The sequence below is a fragment of the Megalops cyprinoides genome, chromosome 3, assembly GCF_013368585.1.
Source record: "Megalops cyprinoides isolate fMegCyp1 chromosome 3, fMegCyp1.pri, whole genome shotgun sequence".
In the NCBI taxonomy this organism is placed as follows: Eukaryota; Metazoa; Chordata; class Actinopteri; order Elopiformes; family Megalopidae; genus Megalops; species Megalops cyprinoides.
In genome coordinates, this window is record NC_050585.1 from 41,488,858 (window position 1) to 41,509,662 (window position 20,805).

General features: G+C 46.6%; 1 protein-coding gene across 1 annotated transcript; it reads left to right on the forward strand.

Moving 5' to 3' along the window:
* Positions 1-1,300: 1,300 nt before the first annotated feature.
* LOC118775400 (cyclin-J-like) lies at positions 1,301-19,699 on the forward strand. The gene is made up of 6 exons (XM_036525305.1): positions 1,301-1,356; positions 2,103-2,271; positions 5,900-6,110; positions 17,830-18,129; positions 18,862-19,021; positions 19,156-19,699. Exons 2-6 carry the CDS (start codon positions 2,194-2,196, stop codon positions 19,619-19,621), a joined length of 1,215 nt encoding a protein of 404 aa, XP_036381198.1. The 5' UTR covers positions 1,301-1,356; positions 2,103-2,193; the 3' UTR covers positions 19,622-19,699.
* The last annotated feature ends 1,106 nt before the right edge of the window (positions 19,700-20,805 follow it).

Here is a 20,805-nt window from a genome sequence, read left to right on the forward strand (position 1 = left end):
CTGACAGCTGGACGTGCTTTTTTTATTTATGTTTGGTCAAATCAGTCCAAGCAGACGACCCAAATGGCCGTAATGCTGAATTGACTCCTCCACTCCTGTCAGATAGAGGCACTGTACATGGTGTATCTCGGTGTCCGGTATAATATGATTTTGCCCTTTGGGGGACTTTCCCTACAAAGAGATCCAGACCGAGATCAACAGGCAAATCCTTGGCAAATACTCCACTCATAACAGAACCATGCAAGTTTTCTCTGGTGTATTATGTCTTTCTCGGGATTAAAGACGACGCAATTGTGGAACCCAAGTTTGCGCGTAAACCTATGGTATTGACGGTACGATATTCATAAAGAAATGATGTGCTGTTTGTGTCACGGCTAATATGTATCAGTTAAACCGGCAGCTGGTTGCATTGAAAAATGCTTACACAAATGACCGTGGGATGTTTAATTGTTATATAATGCGAGTTGCATAAACTGCTAAGTGAGCTCAAACAACAACAACATGGCTAGTGTATGCCTGATAACGTTGATGAGAAAAATCGACAGGAATGTTATCCATGAATAATCATTCACTCAGCGGGGACTTTTGTAGTCTTTTATGAAACTACAAATCCCACACACATGCCACTGCCCTGTCTCACATGGAAGGAGGTTTGCGGTGCTGGGGTTCATTGAACTCTTGTAGCAGGGCTGCTAGGTTTGGCTTGTCAAATTGGGTTCCTCCATTCGAGTTTCCTCCGAATTATTCAAATCGTAAAGGCAGCTGATGTTATGATTTATTTATTTATTTTTGCTTTTTGTCATCTAAAAATCCTATCAATTTAACACATTCATGCATTGTGGATTACAATGACAAAATGGTCTCGTTCCCGTGCAGAATATAGTCGTGTTGGTGTTTCACTGTTGACTTTGTCAGAAGCCAGCTGCCAGTTAAATTTTTATGCCTTTTTCCAAATCGAATGCAGTTGAGAATTGGGCTCGTATATTTCCCCATGAAACATCACGGCATGGGCTTTTTGGTTGGTGCGTGACGTCACTTTGGCTTGGGATTTTGAGACCAACGCTGGCAACCCTGGTCGTGGGGTTTGCTCACCGCAACAGCGCCGTTATCTACTCCCCTTTCATTGAGAAAACCTCGCGAAAGGACTTGCGGGGAGAGGTGGAGACAGTGGAAAATACTCAAAAACAGTCAGATACTACTCTTGTAGTGTCTTGGATCTGTGTTTTGCACAGAGGGACGTTCGTCTTCCTTCAGTTCCCCTGCCAAAGGTGGCAATAAACTCCCGACGAGGGATTTATCGTTCCAGGATGTTGTTGGTCTGAAACAAAGGGGGTCCGGAGCGCTCCTGTCTCTGCGGTAAGGCGAGGGTGAGCGGTTTCGGATGCTTGGCATTGTGTCCGCTTGCTTCCTTTTGCAGTTGAAAACGAGCGTTGTGGTATTAAATGTGCTGGTTTCTCGCGCTTGTTCAATAAAAAACGACGTAGCCTATTGATTAGACAGCAACATTTGCTCGTCAGTGTAACGATACCCATCTTGTAGGGTTGACATGAAGATGTAGCTAACAACAGTCAAAGCGTGGAAAGAAAAATAACCATCGGAGATATGCTCTCTTATGGACAGAGAATTTACACGCTAAATAGCTGGACTAGTTATATTGATAAATGTGTAAGTTGCGCACTTTCTGTTAGAGTGATAAACATCAAAGCCAAACTGCGCTTAAGGTTATCGAAGCCATAGGTCCGCGAACTCGAGCGAGACGACAGTGCAAATACGTATCATTGGGAAAAGTTCAGGAGCGAGCACGCTTTTTGGGCTTCGTTGGGGTAACGAAGCGTGCTTTTCTCAAATCGCTCGTGGGTCTGCTTTCTGTGGAAGTTTCTCTGGCTTACAAGATGTTGTGCCTTAAATACCTATTTGTGTTAACTGATTGTAGAATGCATTTACGTAGCTAGGATTCAATATTTAAATTAGCTTCCAGATCTGCCTTATAAAGGTCTGTGTTGTTCCAAGGTTTTCAGACAGGGTGCCACTCATCCTTGTTTGACTTTAAAGAGAACTAGTAAATTGGATCGGTCGACAACTTGTACATTTGTCTTTTTAAGCGATCCATTCGAGGCGCAGTCCGCACTCTGACAGACCCCACGATCACCGATCTCCGCAGGGTAGAAGTTCCGTCCTTTTCGCGTCTCCTGGATGGGAAAGATGGACACGGAAGCGGAATGGTGGAAAAGCCAGCTCGCCGCGGATATCCATCAAGCGCTTCGCATCAAGGTGAGCGCACCGCGCTTTCAAAATGTAACCTGAGCAGAGATCGCAATCTGGTGTCAACCGTCGTGTGTGTGTTTGTGTTTGTGTGCAGATCAGTTCGGCAAAGCTAATCCTACATATCCTACACGTTATTGTCATCATCTGATTTCAGTCTGCGATTACACGACGCTGGCTTATGTTTGTCTGATCTGAACTGACCGGAAACGCTCCTTGATGTCGAGGTGCGAGATGTTACACGTCCGTTTGAAAACATCAATCTCTTAAGACAATCTTTAGGGCGTGTGCATAGTGTGTCGCTGTGTTTAGACATACGCCCATAACACGCAGATTGTTGCAACAACTGTTTACATGCGAGTCTGCATTGATTTTCCTCCAAATAAATAACCTCAGCGGAGGTGTCAGGATTGGTAGTTGATGACAAGATGACGGTGCTTGATTGACTTGGACAGTTCGAGCAGGGCTTCAGCCAATCTCGATTCGTTGAACACTGTCAACTGAGTGTTGCAACCGCTCAAATAGGACACAGGTTTGTTGTGTGTACAAACACAGGGCAAATTACTCAAAGGCCCCAGCTGGCTCTGGTAGGCAACCAGAAGAGTTTGCTCAGTGCAGACGGCTGTCTGTTTGTCCGGGTGAACGTTGTCCCCTTAAGGGAATGATCGAATGACTGTGCTTTCTCCATGAATAGCGTGGTGGATTTGACTGTTTGTCATTTGGTTTTGTCAGTCTATGAATGCTCTGTATAACGCACTCACCCCATGTCATGAGGGATAAGTAATGTCTTTGCATGTGTGATCATGAAAATTGCTGATCTGTGGGAATAGTGTGGACAGTTCTCTGTCTCTCTGTGAATCAGACATTTTTGTTCCCACACTATCTCCCCTTGATAGTAATTCATTTTAGCAGTACATACAAAGGGAGAATGTTTCAACCCAGTTCTTTTTCAAGGAAACCTGACAGATGCTCTCGTCAGTTTGAAGATGTTTGACACAAATCCTTCACGCTAAGTAGCGATAAGAGATGTTTACGCTTATCACTACTTGAGTCATGAAAGACTCACAATAAGAAATTAGATGTAATGTCTAGAGAGACCCTTGCAGCTAAAGTGAAAAGGTGCCATTGTCTTCAGTTCTTGATGAAAGCAACCCCTGTCATGGAAAAAGATGTAAGCACACTCAGAATGGAAGGCACAGTTCACCCACAGGAGTTCTCTCCTGGGCAAGTCACTACTTAGTCTGGTCGTGGCTTCCACCCTACGTCTGTTTCATAAGCCGTTGAATATGAATCAGAGAGCGGAAATGAGAGGTCAGAAGCTGGTCTCGGCCGCAGAACATCCTGTCGTCTTACTCTGAGAGCGGTACACTCCTTTTCACTTGGATCAGCTACGTTTGGCTTGGCGGATCACCATGGCAATTGAATCATGAATGGCACAAACACACAGTTTTTTTTGTTAATCAGCTGTTTTAAATGGCTGATAACACATTTTCACATTTTCTCTCAGGACAGACTCAAGTCAAGAGCTGTTCCAACTCCAGAAGACTGTTCGCCTCCCTCCTCTTTAGCATAAGTGTGCACATCAATCCAAGACAATCACCCCTTACAACCACAGGGACATAAGCAGGTCTGTCAGAGGATCACTGAAGAGTCAAAGAGTCAAAAAAGAAGTGTCTTCCTTTAAAAAGCAGACTTTCAGTCACGAGGTGAACATTGTGGCAGTGTGGGTAGATTATGTAGATATGTACTGCCTTTAGTGAATACAGCCTTGTTTTTAAAACAGAATGAAATTGTGTGCATCTTTGTCCCTGTCTCTCGAGTGAAGATAAAACAGGAAGATTAAATGTAGAACCCTTGCTTTGTTTTTTTGTGGTATTATGGTTTGTTACGCTTGGTCCTCTGAATAAAGCCTAATCTATCTCCCTGTGTGTTCACCTGTACCTAACAAAGACGGATGCATGGATTACATGTCCGTGTTACATTTTTAAAGAGATCACACAGAGATGCATGCTCCATTTTGGGGTGCCGTCCTGTATAAATGCATCACCTCAGTAGCCATCATTACATCTGGCTACCCTTGCTGGAGCTCTGTCTGAATGGAGGTATCTGAACCATCCCAACAATTGACTGTGATTATGATTATTGTATCTTTTAATTCATAAGTCTAAATGAGCAGGAGGACATTGCTTAGCTTTCTCTGTATGTGTGTGTGTGCGTGCATATGTGTGTATTCCTGTGTGGTTTTTAATGTGATGCAAGCTTTATCTATTTCACGCAACATGAATCAGAAGCTTACATCAGCTGAAAAACAAAAATATCTCAATTTTATCGGTTTACTTGTCTGGAAGGGTTTACATTCCTTTTTTTGTTCTTGTGCTGTGTGATTGGGATCTCAGTTTTGATTCTCTCAGAATTGTGTGGTTGTCCATTGGGGGTTGCCTTTAGGGTTTGTGTGTGTGTGTGTGTGTGTTGGGGGGGGGTGTCAGGGGTGTGTATAGAGTTGCAGCAGCAGCTGTCTCCCTCAGAAAAGGTCATTCTTGTCATTAGGAATGTCCCCCTCCTTCACAATGGTGAATTGACTTGTGTCTTTGTGTGAGTGTGTCTGTGAGGGCTCCCAGAGAGCACAGAGGGTCTGCACCCCCACGGTACGGATTTGTGCACCCCTAAAAGCCCACTTTCAGCCTTCCACATATCGTGGTTGCCACAGTTCATGTGAGAGGGGTTAACATCTAACGAGGTTTACTGTGTGGGCTGCCACTCACTGACACAGCTTCATAGTGATGTCTTCAATCTTGAAAACAGATATTGGAATATCTGAGAGATCTTGAGAGATCCACTGTGGTGACGTTAAAAGTGATTATATGAATCAACATCATATTCTCTGTTCCTTTTTTGGCCACTGTCCTGTGATTTGTCCTTTTACCCCTATATCAGTCAAGCAGATCTTAAAGTAGTGATGTTGGTGGATGCCTCTCTAGTGGTTGTGCTGTTTGGATGGGGAAGCGGTTGTGGGTTCCCATGGTTACGGAGGTCCCACTCCACCTGGTAGGCAGGTTGGCCCTGGAGCACACAGCCTGGGCTGAAACCCAGACACGTCTTGCATGACTTTATTGAGAGAGTATGGCAATGAATGTAAGCATGTGCTTGGCTTTTTTGATTGGTCCTCATAAAAATTGATGCCAGTGTGTTTGCCAGCGTGCAGTTGGGTTTTGTTTGTGTGAGTATGGGATTCTGTATTGGCAGGGGGAGAGAAATGTATCAGAAATAACGGGTTGGTTTGTGGATGAAAGCTCAGGGTCAGATCTGAGCTACAGCAGGGCAACATGTTTGTATTGAACTGTTCCATTTATCACTCATTCCTTCAGCTTTTTGTCATCATGCCCCTTTCCTGACCATGTTTCTCTCAGATGACAGATTTTCGAATTCAGATGGCTTCAAATTAAAATTGCTTTGGCAATATTGGCAGTACATGTTTGTGGTCATGCCTATAAAGCTTGTTTGAACTCTCTCTCTCTCTCTCTCTCTCTCTCCTCTGTCTGCCTCATCACTCGCTCTCTCTCTCTCTCTCTCTCTCTCTCTCTCTCTCTCTCTCTCTCTCTCTCTCTGTCTCATCGTTCTTTCTCTCCCTCTCCCACAGGAGCTGAAGTTGCCAGCGTACCGGGCCCACTCCCCACAGATTGGCGTGCGGCGCTACTTTGCTGATCTGCTGGCCATCCTCAGCAACCGCTACCAGCTGTGCCCCACGGCGCGCCACCTGGCCGTCTACCTGCTGGACCTCTTCATGGACCACTATGATGTGGCGGTCAAGCAGCTATACGTCATCGCCCTGTCCTGCCTGCTCCTGGCCAGTGAGTGACCCCCCGCCGCACCTGTGAGCCCATGTCTTAGTGTTTGCACCTGCCTGGTGTCCAAACACTGTAGAACTCTAGATTGACCTGTGTGGTGTCCAAATACTCTAGATTGCAGTTCTGCTGTGATTCCTTGGATGTTCTTGGGCCAGTTTCCCAACTCTGAGTTGCACCCGAGAACAGTGGGTTTCTGAGAAGGGGGCACATTTTTTCAGGGTGATTGCGCATTCAGTGCCATTGCTGAAGACTCGCCCGGCTTTTCCCTCGATCCCTTGATCTGAGGCTTGTCTCGTGTGCTCGTCTCTGCTGGGCGCAGTGGAAGCTTTTTGTCAGAGTCGCACCTCGCTGTCCGCACCCGAATCGAGCTGCAGCTGAGCCTGCGGAGTGTTCGGCCGCCTGTCTCACGAGGTTGTGTATGAGTCCAGCTCGCGTGCGTGAGCTCGGCTCATTCATTGTGTTCCCTGACAGCTGTGTATATAGAAGGCCATGCCCTCCGCCGGGCCGCAGACCCCTCTGTACTGAGAGACCTTATCACGTGTACACACCCGAGGGGGGGGGCAGAGCATTCCCAGAGCCCAGCATGGTAATTACAGCCCCTGCGGAGGGAGATGGAGGGGGATGGGGGGGGAAGTAGGGGAGTTAGTCAGACCACACTGATGAGGAAAAAAACTGCAATCACACTTCAGAAAGAACAGAAACGTTGTAAAACAGTTTCTACAACTAAGTTCATGCAGTGCTGTGGGTTCCCATATTCTGTGCCTGTGAAGTGCACTTTTTAGGTTTTTTGGGGAAAACGCATTCATATAAGTGGTCTGTCAAAGTGCAATCAAATTTATACCCCTTAAACATACATAGAGATACGTAGCGTCGTTTTTATTCAAAACAGCTGTGTAATTTGGCCCACAGTCATAGGCTAGATTGAGCAGTCTTGATTGTGAGAGCATTAGGCTAATTAGCTATAGTCAGCTCTCTTTGCGTACAATGGGGGTGGCCTGCACACAGATAAGGAAGAGATAAGCAAGAGAGGGATACACAGTCTTGTAGAATGATTGGGGTTTGTGAATGAAATGGAGAGTGATGACTGATCGTTTCCTTCCTGGTTTCTGTGGATTGGTCAGATAGATTTTGGTTTGGGTCTGGAAGGTTGTAGGTTTACGTCCCTGGTGAGCTAGTGTTGTTTACACCATCGATCCACGCTCTTGACCAGACATGCTTCAGTAGATGTAAATGGAAAACATGTATAAATGTGATCTATGTAGGTCGCTGGTGCTATGCAAATAAATACAAAATGCAGCTGAAAGATTGAAGGCTCATGCCCATATTTGGGGAGTAGGATTCGTAGCTCCACCCAGCCCCCCACCCCCCTGTTTTCAACCAAGCATTTTGGAAAAGGCAGTAATGCATTAGGCTCGTCTCACTGCAACATGCTCTGGTGATACACACGCATGAAATGTTTCGTGGTGAACAGATGCCTCTCCCTGATGTCGTCCGAGTAGCGCCCGTGCGCCCGAACGAGCCGTAGGGCGCCGAGAGTGGTGTATATAGCCATCCCTACCAATTCGTTATGCTGCGATGGGCTCCTGGTTGTTGTTGGCTGATATCATGGGTGGGTTTGAACCGGTGCTGTAGGGCTCAGCCCTGCACTCAGAAAAAGCACATTACAAGTCTAATCCACTCAATCCCAGACTTAGTTACACGGGCATATGCACACTTGGTTAGTATCAGAATTAGTTACACAGGCACGTGCGCACATGCACAGACACACACACACACACACACACACACACACACACATACATACACATACACGCACAGACACACACTCCCCAGAAAAACAAACACACTCATTGACCACACAAACACACACATACTCCCCAGATGAACACACACAGTTGCTCACCAGTCTAACACACACACACACACACACACAGAGCAGGGAGAGAGGGAATGTGCCATAACTCATGCTGAGTTTGTTTATAAGGCCGAACAGTCACTGCCAGGCTGATGATGTGCCCTGCGCTTTGGCCCTGCTGACTGATGACCTGGCTGTCAGCTTTCCCAGCCTGCGCACTGCTCAGGAGCGGGTAATTAATCTAATGAAGCCGTTAGACGGAGAGACCTACATACGCACTGCAGTCTGGGGGCTGGGGGGGGGGTGCGAGAGGGGGCGCCGCCGACGACGACTGTGCGCCTTTGTGTGTGAAGGGGTCAGATGATTGGTGGTAAGGATAGGGGGGTTGGGAGGGGATTAATAGGATAGAAGTTAAGGGTATGTTGGCCTGCGTTATTTTTAGAGTTCTGACTCCCATCTTGTGTGTTGATGAATGAATACTTGAATACTTTTTCTGAGAGCAGGATTACAGCAGGACTTATGCAGGCCTGAAGAATGCTAAATTTCTACCTTGGTGTGGTTTGCCCCAGCGCTGCACTCTTTAAAGCCCTCCCAGCTGACTGCACTGAGCCAGACATTTAGCATGCAAAAGATTATAACATGCTTGTCTACTGTTGTGCACATTGTTGTCCTCAAACCACAGTATACTATCCACATTGTGTGATGGTCTCCAACTTGTACTGTTGAGTAAACTGCTGATGGGAACCACTGATCTCTGCAGTACAGTGCAGATCTTTATACAGTGTTGTACACAGTTTTGTGTGTGTACTGTATTGTAATGTGGTATTGCACTGATCTCTGGTGTGTGTTTAACACCCATGTGTTCTGTTGTTCCTCACACATTGTCTTAAAGGTTATGCAAACATTAATTGAAGCTGCTCCCTCCATTTGGATGGCAGCTGTGTTCTGATTGGCTGTGGCCGTAGAGTGTACCTAAGTACTACAGCTATGAGAATAGCCTCACTTGTGAGTCACATGTCAGGCCTGCTTCAACCAATATATTTACCATACAGTTAGGGGCATAACTGAGATAAATATACTGTACGTGGCACACTGGGAGAAGTCTTGCTTGTAGCCTATTTATCTCATATGCAGCGAGAAACTCCCACTGCATTCTGATTGAGTGGCTGAACCACCTGCTTCCTCTGATTGCTTGTCTGTTGCACATACATTATCTCAGTTTGGAGCATAGCACGAGAGGTTAGGGGTGCACTAGGCGAAAAAGGAAGTGAGAGGAAGAACGGGCTCATACCATTTGCGAGGAAGGAAATGGCAGGATGAGTCTATGGCTACAGGAATAGACAAAGTTTGAGTGTTTTGTGCATGCCAGTGCAGCTCACAGCCTGTTTGACTGAAACCAGTCTCCCTTTTCGCTTATTGTATCACTTGTTTATTCTAGAACATTCCTATGAATGTCCTTGTGGCTAAATTGATTCAGCTGTAATGCTGTTGGTGAAAGATTCATGAGAAGCTGGTAAAGATGGTCTAATCCTTGTTGAAATAAATTAAAATAGAATTTAGAGGGAGAAAAATATTCATTGCATTTTTTCCCCCATAAATCACCTTTTTTCTATTCTGTTTGCTGTCAAACCAAATTTTGCGTACAGTGTTAACAAAGCTGTTTACTTTTCAGTGTCCATGATGATGACCTCTTTCTTTTTGTATTTAGTTAAAACCACGGTGTCATTTCTTTCCTTTATGTGTCTCTGCTTGTTCCTCTGTGTGTCTCGTGGACACCAAACACACTGCTGAGAATGTGCCAGTTCAGTGGTCTGGCTCTGGCTGTGCCGCAGCTAATCTTTCTGTGAATGCATTTGGGAAAACTCCAAATAAAATGAACGTATCGAGTATCAAACACAACCACTACCTAAAAAAAAATTCTGGGTAAGAGAGTGTGAGTTTGTTTTGATCATTAACTAAGATGGTTGTTATTTGTACTGTGACCTAATTTTATGTAGGGTAAGAGCTTTTGTTGAGCTGTTTTTACATTGTTCCTTCATTGGTCTGGTTTATTTTTGGGTGTTGGTTATACTCCCAAAGTGTTACCAGGTAGTACCAGTATAAACACTAATATTCACACTAAACATAAAGTTTGACTCTGCCTTGGCTTTACATTACATTACATTATATTCATTATATTCATTATATTCATTTAGACGCTCTTACCCAGAGCGACTTCCAGCACAAAAGAACAGAAGTGTATCCAAGTTGAATGAGCAACAACGTTAGACCAGGCTAACACCACTGCCAGACCAGTGAGTGTGAACATAACATTATTCAAGCCCTACCCTAAGTTAACTTGTGCAATCTGACTAGACAAGGGAAGCCAAGTATACTATTGTACATCACAATCACTAGATCACAGAATCCAAAACACGTCACAATACAATATGTGACACAAACAGCAAGTAAGCCTTTACTGTCTGCCAAGACATGGCCTTGACCTTTGACCTCCTGTCAGCAAGAGCATTTAAAGGGAGAAATCTCTGACAGGAATGCTCAGTTTCAGTCGTGAAATTTGATTCACAACACTGCAGAATAGCCATCATGCTAATTTGGCGGATGTTTTAAAATATTTAAAAGGCAGTTTGCAATCGTGTGATGTGTTAAGCCATTTAAACTAAAATGAAGTGCCAAGTCTATGCCTGTTAACATTACTGAATTTATTATGTGTAACATATGACTGTAAAAGTTATAATCCTACTTTGGGGCAGGGAAGAAGATAAGAGGTATGAAAATCAATTTTTGTCCTCAGTTATTTTTTTATTATGACATTGATATGACGTAGCTCTAAATGGAAGCTTAATTATTTAGTAAAAGGCCTGACTGCTCACATGATTGGTTCATCTGTGGCCTAGATATGGTGGGCTGAGATGAGTCCTGAGGCGATGGTCCTTTATATATTTATTGTGTGTAAATGAGAGATTGTGTAGATTTGGAGCATGTTGTGTTGTTTTGATGTTTTGAGAGATTGTATGGCTTTGAATGGTGCTGTGTTTGTCTCCGACAGCAGCAGGTCAGTGACACGGTGAAGGATATGTCTGTGTTTGTGTGCTGGGAGATGGAAGCTATTCAGTATGAATGGCTGTACTGTGGTATTGTGCTGAGTTGCGTGTGCGTGTTTATGGTGTATTACAGTGAGGGCGATGGGAGATTTTGAAAGGAGGGGTGTGTGTGTATGTTGTGCTAGAGTGAGGGTTTGTGGGTCATTGGGGTTTGGCGTTTTTATGAGTGTTTGAGTCGACCTATATGGTATGTGTATGCATACATTTGTGTGTTTGTGTGTGTGCACCTCCACGTGTGTGAGTGTGTGTCTGTGTGCGTTAGCTTGTGTGTGTGTGTGTATGTGTGAGTGTATGTTTGTTCGTGTGTGTCTGTGTGTATGATTGTATTTGTGTGTACGTGTGAGTGTATGTTTGTGTATCTGTTTGTGTGTGCACATGTGTGTATGTGTGTGTGTGCATGTGTGCGTGTGCTCTTATGGTAGTGGTGCAGTCTGAAAGCCCAGGGACAGAGGACACTCCTCACTGTGAGACTTGCGGCCGTTTGAAGTGGGGCACCTGCCATATGCTCCTCAAGCCTGCTGCAAACAAAAGGCCCCAGCAGCAGCGGGGTACTGCCTTTCCATCGGGAGGGGGGAGGGGGGGGAGGGAGGTTGGCTGGCCTGCTCAGACAGCACAGAGCACAGGCCTGGGAAGGCTCACAGCCACCCAGCACCACACCGACTCAACTTATGGTAGTCTGACGTACACCCACAGGCAGTGTGGTGAGACGGCCCTGTCATCCCCACATTGATTTTTTTGAAGATTCTCAGGCTACAGTTGCGGGATCGTTCTCTTTTTTTTCCCCCCTGGCAGGCTCGGGGCTTGTGACTTCCTAAAGTGGCGTGCACGAGGAAACTGCTAATAGGCTCTTCCCAGCGCCTGATCCTAACCACCTGTCCTTTTCACGGGACTTGAATGTTCTGGTGATTTCACAACAATGGTAGTGCAGTATGCTTATACGTTTTGTCCCTTAGTGGATGCTCCTATCGAGAGCATAATAATGTAATGTAATGTGAAATGACAACGTGGCGAGGGAGTTACAAAACAAGTTTATTGAATATTCACACAAACAGCAGCACATACAGACACCAACAGACCACACTGGGACATGTGTCAGTCCATAACACAGTACTGTATTAGCTGATGCCACATTAGAAATCCCTCTGATGTTCGAGAAGGGGAAGTAATTGCCGAGACAGCTCAACAGGCTGGGAGGAAAGCTTAAAGACGTTTAAACGGGCTGGAGGAAAGCTCCCGTAAAAAGTTCTCTGTGGGGTTTGGAGAAGGAGGAAGCAGAGTTTTTGGAGGCAGGCTGGCTGCTGATGTTTTGCCCCTGCGGAATGGGGCTCGTTGGGGGAGGGAGGGGTGTATTTAAACACTCAGCAGGTTGCCGATATGCAGATTAGCGGGCCTGAAGGCCCCTTGCAGGGGGTTGGTGATAATGCAAGGAAATTAATTCAGTTTAGACGATTAAAAAATGCGCAGTACGCAGTATAGATTTAAATGATGATTCCTGCTCTTTTTTTCCCTTTAAATCTGTTCTGATAAAAACTTTTTTTAATAAAAAATAATTTAATTTGGCCATTTAATTGCACTTTATTGCATTTTCTTCATAAATGGCTGTTTAACAGCTCCTTGGGACATTCTCTTTGGAGGGGGGTAAAGTGTAGCAGTGTGATTCAAATCAATGAAATTGAAAGGGGAAAGACCAAGCAATCAGAATTGTGAGTTTTTGTGTGGTTTCAAGGCCTGGTTTGAGGGAAGGACCGGCTGGGATGTTATAGGGGGATTAGTATTCCCTGCCTGGCCCATTGTAAAGACCTCCACCCTGGGGGACACTGTCACACCCCGGGCTTCTGATCTGGGGGTGCCCTGTCTGAGCACCCAGGCATGAGCTCCTCGGGTCAGAGGTCAGGGGGGAGTCATTCGAGGAGCCGGGGTAGCCTCTCAGGAAAAAGTGGTGGGGGGGGCAGGGTTCAGGGAGGGGATTTAGCTGTGACCAATTTAACACCTCTTGTAAAAAGAAGGCAGAGAGATGAAAGGAATTTAGAGACAGAACAGGAAGTCTACCCCCCCCATGCCCCAGCCTGCATTGCTTATTTTTTTCATTTGGGAATAAAAGGGAAACGGTTAAATTAAAATAAAAAATATATTTTCTTAAAGTAATTTCTAATGGAGTTGCTCTGTCATCACGACCAGTTTTAGGCCTATTATTCAGCCACACTTGTCAGCTTTCCAGAATATGAGTGAGCAGAAGTCAGTGAAGTTGTTAAAAAAATAGAAGTGTGTGTGTTTATGTATGTGCATGTGTGCACACATGTACGTTTGTATAGTAACCGCATGCTGACATGCGTGTTTGTGGGGGTATCACTCAGTGCGTGCTTTATGGGAAGCATGCCTGCACACCTGGAAGGTGTCTCTCTCTGTCCTTATGTCCCATTGACCTCTATGACCTCTTGATCACCATGGGCGACTGAACCAGCCACCATCGTCACCATGGAGGTGCGATGTGGAATGCACGTGCTGAGGGTTGCACTTAGATACGCATGCAGGTACTGCATCCGCCTGCACCCCGCATTCCAGGTGAACTCCAGAGAAGAATGTGGAGCACCCCCGCCCCCCACCCCCAGGCTGGCCCCCGCCCTGTGCATTCTCCCTTGTTCTCTTCTCTCACACACACGCAGGCGGCACACACAAGCACGTGCCCACCCTTCACGAGCTCCGAGCGTTTCATCTCTGTAGTCTTCACAGTTGCATGACAGCGGAGTTTCTTGCGACCATTGACCCCAAATGCTTATCAGTCATTTGCTGGGCAGGTGCCTTACTTTGAGACTGCTTATAGATCCTACAGGTTACATTTATAAGTGTATTTGTGTTTATATGTTCTGATGCTGGTTATGGAGGATGCATTGAAGTGCCTTGCTCAAGGGCTCACTAGCTGAACTGTGTAAGTATAATATGTATCTGACTGCCATTGATTTGCTGTGCGACTTAGTTTTACGAAGTTTTAGGAAACCAAGTTTCCTGGATTCCAGCAATAGCATCACAGAAATGTGTAGCTGTGTATGTTTTTTAATGTATAAACCAGAATGGTGGTGTAGTTAAGGTCCATTCTCAAAGATCCTACTGCGCCAAAGAGCCACCATTGCCTGCCTCAGTCAGTTACTGCTGTGGAAATGGACTGGGAGACATTGCTGGGATTCCTGCCCACGGGCTGATTTTCGCCCAGTATAGGTTCACTCAGACCAGTTCACGATTGGCCCAGGATCAGACAGGCTGGCTCCTGATTGGCCCAGATCTGGACAGGCTGATCCCTGATTGCCTGCTGCACTGAGCCTGTGCTGCTGTGTAGCTGTGGATCGAGCCCTCTGATCCTTATTGCCTGGTTGCTGATCTATTGCGAGGCCTCTGGTTTATGGCGGACTGTAATGTCCATGTTAAAGACCTGCACACCTGCTGCGGAACTGCACGCATCAGCTAGCATGAACTGAGAGAGAGAGAGAGAGAGAGAGAGAGAGAGAGAAAGGAAACATGTCCTAACCACCCTGCCTTTTCTTTTCCCTCTCTCTCCCACAAAGGGGTGAGGTGAGACCGTGCTAATCTCCTCACTGCGGGGCTGCTTTCGGATGTCGAAAAGCCGCACCAGCACATACTCGTCCGTCCTGGATAACGATCTCCTCCCAGCATGCTGCTCAGCTTTTTAGACATCCTCACATCAAATGTGCCGGCTACAAAATGCCAGCTTTGTTCACTAACCGGCCCCCCCCGTCAACCACCCCTATTCACATCAGTGACCATCCCTGTAAAATCCTAGCTATGAAATTTCCTCTGACTGGGTGTGAGTCTTTGCACCCTGCGTGGGCTAAATAATGGGTGACATGAGCTAAAAATGAAAACGAGAATGAGCAAAATGCATGCCAAAAATGATCATTTAAACGTAATAAAATTAGAATGGGGGGGGGGGACTATATCCTCACCACATGAGAGTCAGAAAAAGAATCTTTGCTAATAGGCTTTTTGTGTGGAGTGCCGTGATTGGCTCATACGACTGGGCTGTGTTACACATGGTCAGAGTTTGTACGGATCTGTTTACAGCAAAAGAGCGCCAGCAGTTTTTGACGCTCAGTGCTTGTGCAATTGCTGAGAAATTGCTGGTGATAAAGTGCCTGCATCGGTTTTTACTTTCATTCACAGCAAAACAATGGTGGTCTAGTGTGGATAGGGTTGGTTTTCCCCTGAAGGAACCACGATTATGCCCAAAGGAGACTGAGTCAGGTGTCATTTATGAGACTGGTTTCATTCACAGCCTTTGATTTTGGCAAAGACTAGCATACTGTGGATTTTTTTGTGACAGCTAAGTCTGACTTTAATATGTGAAGGAAAGAATATGTCTGTGATAGTGTGTATACATACACATGCATGCTGTGTGGTGGAGACTTCTTCATCACTAATTTCTGGTGAACATTGCCCTGAACAGTTATTTCAGCATGTCAAGAGCTGATTCAGCATGTAATGAACTTCAAGCGCACTGTTATCACAAAAAAATGAAGATGAAAATCGAAAGACAGTCTGATGATGTGTGAGTATTAAAGTAGCATTATAACTGAAATATGAATATTGTAATTCTCTCCCTGCCTCAGAATGGTCTCTATGTATTCCTCGCTGTCCTCTCGAGCCAGAACATAGGTCTGCTTTAAAATGTCATCCTCATTCATCGACACCCCTGGTGGTGCCCCTCGCACTTGAAGCCACACCCCCTCCTCCCAGGCTTCAGTACCCAGAATCCTCCAGGCTGGAAGGCATTTTTCCAGCCCTGGTGACTGTTAAGCATTTACATTTTCACATGTACCCTCCCGGCTGAGGAGGAAGCCTCTTATCCAGAGCCACTCACAGAGCAAGAGTACAAAAGTGCATCTGATAATGGCACGTGAACGGCAGACACAGGAGAGGACAGACCGAATCTAAACATGTGTCAGTCTGTCTCACAGTGCTGAAAAAACTAGTGGCATTGTAGATACAGACCTGATATAGTACATTTCAACAAGTGCAATAGTACCCTACACTAATACAACAGATTTAAGTTATGATTAGGTAAGGGAGCTGAGATCATGATTCCCTGAGCTGTGCTGCGCTGCATGTTCAAGTATCTCCTGATGTTGCATATCTGGTGTCTGCACCAGTTGAATTGCATTGCAAACATCAGGAGACACAAGTACCATTTGCATCTGTGCTGTGAATATATGAATATGTTAGAGAATGACTGAAGCCATACAAATCATCTGATCCTGAACTGCACAGCTTGAGAAGTCTCGGCTTCCAGTCGTCCCAGAGTCCCCATTTCATAACCATCAGGCAGCGCTGAGGTTTATGGAGTCAGGTGATTAATTAATTTGTGTACCTGCCACAGAAGCGTGATGACCAACTGTCGTTTATGCTCTGTGTGTTTTTATCTTTCCTTCACATTCTGGATCGCAAGCTCTGTGCTTTTTCTAATGAGTGTGCGTGGGGATCGTGGTGTGACGGTGCTGACATGGCTTCCCCCTGCGTCTGTGGCACGGCATGTGCCTCGGCCCGGGCCGCTGGAGGAAGAGGGAGGAGGAGGAGGCGTCAGTCAAAGTGGCTCTCTGAAATGACAATGGCTCCATTGTTCACAGTTCCTGCCCTCTAGGCTTCTGTGCTTGCTTCCTGCCTGGCGACCTCCCTCTTGCTCTTCTCTCTCTCCCTCTCCCTCTCCCTCTCCCTCTCCCTCTCTCTCTCACTCTCTCTCTCTCTCTCTCTCTCTCTCTCTCTCTCTCTCTCCCTCCCTCCCTCTCCCTCTCTCTCTCTCTCTCTCTCTCTCTCTCTGTCCCATTCATACTCTCCCTCCCTCCCTCATTCTCTTTCCTTTCATCACGCACTCTCTCTCCCCTCTCGGGGTCTTCTGCTACATGAAGCAAATTCTTTTTTGTTATTTTTTTCGTTACATTTTATGATTTAACATGGGATGCCCATATGGTAACCATAGCGTCTGTTGCGTTGGAATAGAAAAGCTGAAAGTAACATGAAGACAGACATGAAGTTGTACAGCACATAAAGTGTTATTTCATTGTTTAAGTTAAGTGATCCAGGTGTTTATAATACCTAATACATAAAATACATAAATTTTTTTTCCGGTATGAGGGTTTCTCATTTCCTTCTCACTCCTGTGTTATCAGGCTTCTGCTTCTGCTGTTATACAAACACAGACAGACACACACTGGATATTTCATTAAAGGGCATTTTAAGCATGTCTATTTCAACACAATTTCTTTGTGTGCCCTATTTATTCACCTGCAAAGGTGTGCTGTGAATTTAAGAAATTACTGATTTAAAGGTATGGCAAGGATCTGGTCTCTCTTGAGCAAGACCAATCCTGACTAATTGTGTTCCACTGTCCACACTGACATCACAGCTTCTCATGCCTCATTATGACATCAGAGGACTCCAGAAGCTGCATCCATGGAGGATTCCTGTTGGAGTCTAAAAATGGCATTGATTTATGCACAACACGTCAGACTGTAACTGCAGGATTCTCCACTACTTTTGTTTGCAGTGGCAACTAGTACATTAGCACTTCCCTTTACAAGCTATTGCAGTACATGCACAGCTCTTCTCAAAGTTAAAGTGTCTTTTGTGCTGAAAACCTGTTGTGATGATGTAAGCAGGTAGTGTAAGGTTGCTGTGTTGGTGAAGCTGCTTTGGGAATTTTGGTAGAATAAAGAATGATGTCGTGTGGTCGGAATGTAACGTGTCCTTTCCCTCCCAGGTAAGTTTGAGGAGAAGGAGGACCGCGTGCCCAAGCTGGAGCAGCTGAACGCGCTGGGCTTCATGTGCAGCCTGAACCTGGTGCTCAGCAAGCGCGACCTGATCAGGATGGAGCTGCTGCTGCTGGAGACCTTCGGCTGGAACCTGTGCATGCCCACGCCCGCCCACTTCATCGACTACTACCTCCACGCTTCCGTGCACGAGAGCGACCGCCACAACGGCTGGCCCCTCCCCTCCCTCTCCAAGACCAAAGCCTTCGTGGACAAGTATACGCATTACTTCCTGGAGGTGTCCCTACAGGGTGAGTCGGTCGCTACGGGGAGAGAGGGGAGGGGGTAGGGAGGAAGTGGGAGGAGGTGTCAGAGGAGTAAAGGGGGGAGGAGGAGAGAAAGAAGGGGACGGGCAAGGGCATGCTGGGAGGAACCATGAGAGAAAGAGTGGAATAGGGAATAAAAGGGGAGGGGCAGGGAGGTGGGGATAGAAGAGGGGATGAGACCACAGAGAGAATGGGGGGATGGAGTAGAAGAGGGTGGGCAGGGGATGGGAGGAGTGTGGAGGCGAGGGTGGAACAGCTCCAGGAGGGAAATCGAGGAATGGGAGGAAACGCTGCTTCCTAAAGTGTGACTGTCAGCGTAAACTCTAATCGGGTTTGAAAGGCCTTTGACTTTGACAGGCCTTCTCGATGGCATTCCGTTAATCAGAGAGATGAGATGGGTCAGTGTTTTTGCCTGGTAGTTCGTATGGTAGTGTGTATACTTGCCTTTCCGCAGTTTCTAGGCTGTCTGGTCAGGTTGCACAAGTTAACTTGTGGTAGGACTTTAATAGTGTTATGCTCACACTTGCTGGCCTGGGAGTGCTGTTAGCCTGGTCTGACACTTGCTCATTCAGCTTGAATGGATACTCTTCCGTTCTTTTGTGCTGGAAGCTGCCTTGGATAAGAGCGGCTGCTAAATGCATGCAATATAATGTAGTGCCTGAGAGGTGCTGGTCCGTCACTCACGTGTCTCTGTGCCTCTGTGTCTCTGTGTCCCAGACCACGCCTTCCTGAGTTTCCGGCCCTCCCAGGTGGCGGCGGGCTGCATCGCGGCGTCCCGGATCTGCCTGCAGATCTCCCCCAGCTGGAGTGTGGGCCTGCAGCTGCTGACCGGCTACACCTGGGAACACCTGTCCCAGTGCATCCAGCTCATGCTTCTGTAAGAGCCCTCTCAACCGTATGACCCTGTACAAGTGGGTTACAGTGCAATGCTGACACTAATTTGAGGGTGTTTTATTTTCTCTTTCCTTATGTTTTCCTTATTTTTATTATATTTATTTTTATTTTTTGTAGGGCCCATGACAACGATGTGAAAGAGGCCAACAAGATTAAATCCAGCTCTCAGTCCAGCCAGGGGTTGCTGAGGGCCCAGGGCCAGGGCTTGCCCCCTTCCATGTCCTCCTCCTCCTCTTCATCACAACAGCTTCTCTTCCAGGCAGACGGTCCCACGCACCTCTCCCAGCGCACAGCACCCATGTCCCGACTGCATGTGCTAGGCGACTCCCAGGCTTTGGGGCCTGCAGTGTCTCAAGACTACCTCCAGCCCCATGCGGCGGGCCCGCTGTCGGGTCCAGCTGCTGGGGGCTCCTTTCACTCGTACCCGGGCCTGGCGTCCGGCCTGCGCTCGCTGCCCGTCCAGGGGCCGATCTCCATGCAGGTGGCCGTCTCGGCCGAGCCGCGGCACTGCCTGGGAGCAGCGTACGGAGCCGGCTTCCTGGCCTCGCACCACGGCTTCGCCACGGGCTGCTTTGACAGGTGACGCCAGGCGAGGGAGGACAGAGACAAACCGAAGCGTCCTGTCTCCCGTCCCTCCCCCGGCACCCCTCCACCCCCTGCCGTCCGCCCCGCTCCGCCCTCCCTCCGCCCAAGACACCGGAAACAAAAGTGCAAATCCAATAACAAGAACCCTGATGCAGATCCTGTGGAGGTGATTGTATTGACGTAGATGCAGAAGACGCTGTCCATAAGGATACGTGACTATTTTAATTGCTAAAGCGAAAAAAAAATCAACCCTCACCACTGCCACCCCTTTTTTTTAAAGCAGAGTTCTATTTTTGATAGTTTGGGTTGCATGTGTTTTTTTTTACTACTGTACGTGAGGGTTATTTTGAGCACATTCTGCCTTTCCCTGCTCCAGGAAGAGGAAGTGGGACACTGGAGGTAGCCTCTGTCATCCTTCTGCAGGAGACACTCTTATTTTATCCAGTCAGAGGGAAGGAGTCACTGTCAATATTCTGAACATTGCCTTTTCCCTTCACCTCCGTGTGGAATGTTCCGTCATAGACATTCTGTTATGACCAGATATTCAGCCCCAGTGTTCCTTCTGTCCTCCATCTCGGAGATTTCAGTTAACATGACTTTCCTGTGCTGTCTGTTTTCAATGTTGACTATGGGTGTTCTGTTTTAGACCTTGTCCCTTTAAAAATGTTTATAACTAGCCAGCAAATCAGAATACCTATAGCTTCAACAATGGCAGAATTTTCAACGTGGTGTGCGCTGGACTATCTGGTTCATATATTTAAAAATCTGTGGTTGCACAGTCTTTGAGCTCTGGTTGGTCTGCTGCAAGAGCGTGAGATGTTTGACTCCTCTTTCTTTTGTGATGACCTGCTCTCCATCACCTCCCTGCGTGCTCCTGTGTGAATTCCTGAGATTCAGATGCCTTGAACACATCTTCCCTCTCCAAGGAGGTTCTGAGACAATGCAATGCAAGGCCTTAAGTACTGTGGAAAAGATCTGTTATTTTAACCAGGAAAAGGTCTCCAGATTGGGACTGAAGGCCTTGTTTCCCCTCTGGAGGCCTCATCTGTTTCCTCCACTGCTGCTGCCTTATACAAACTAGTGAGGTTCATAACTGTGAGACTTGTTTTCCTACGATATTGTTTACATGAACCACATTGTATCAGGGACATACTGATTACTTGAAGTTAATGCCATTGGTCC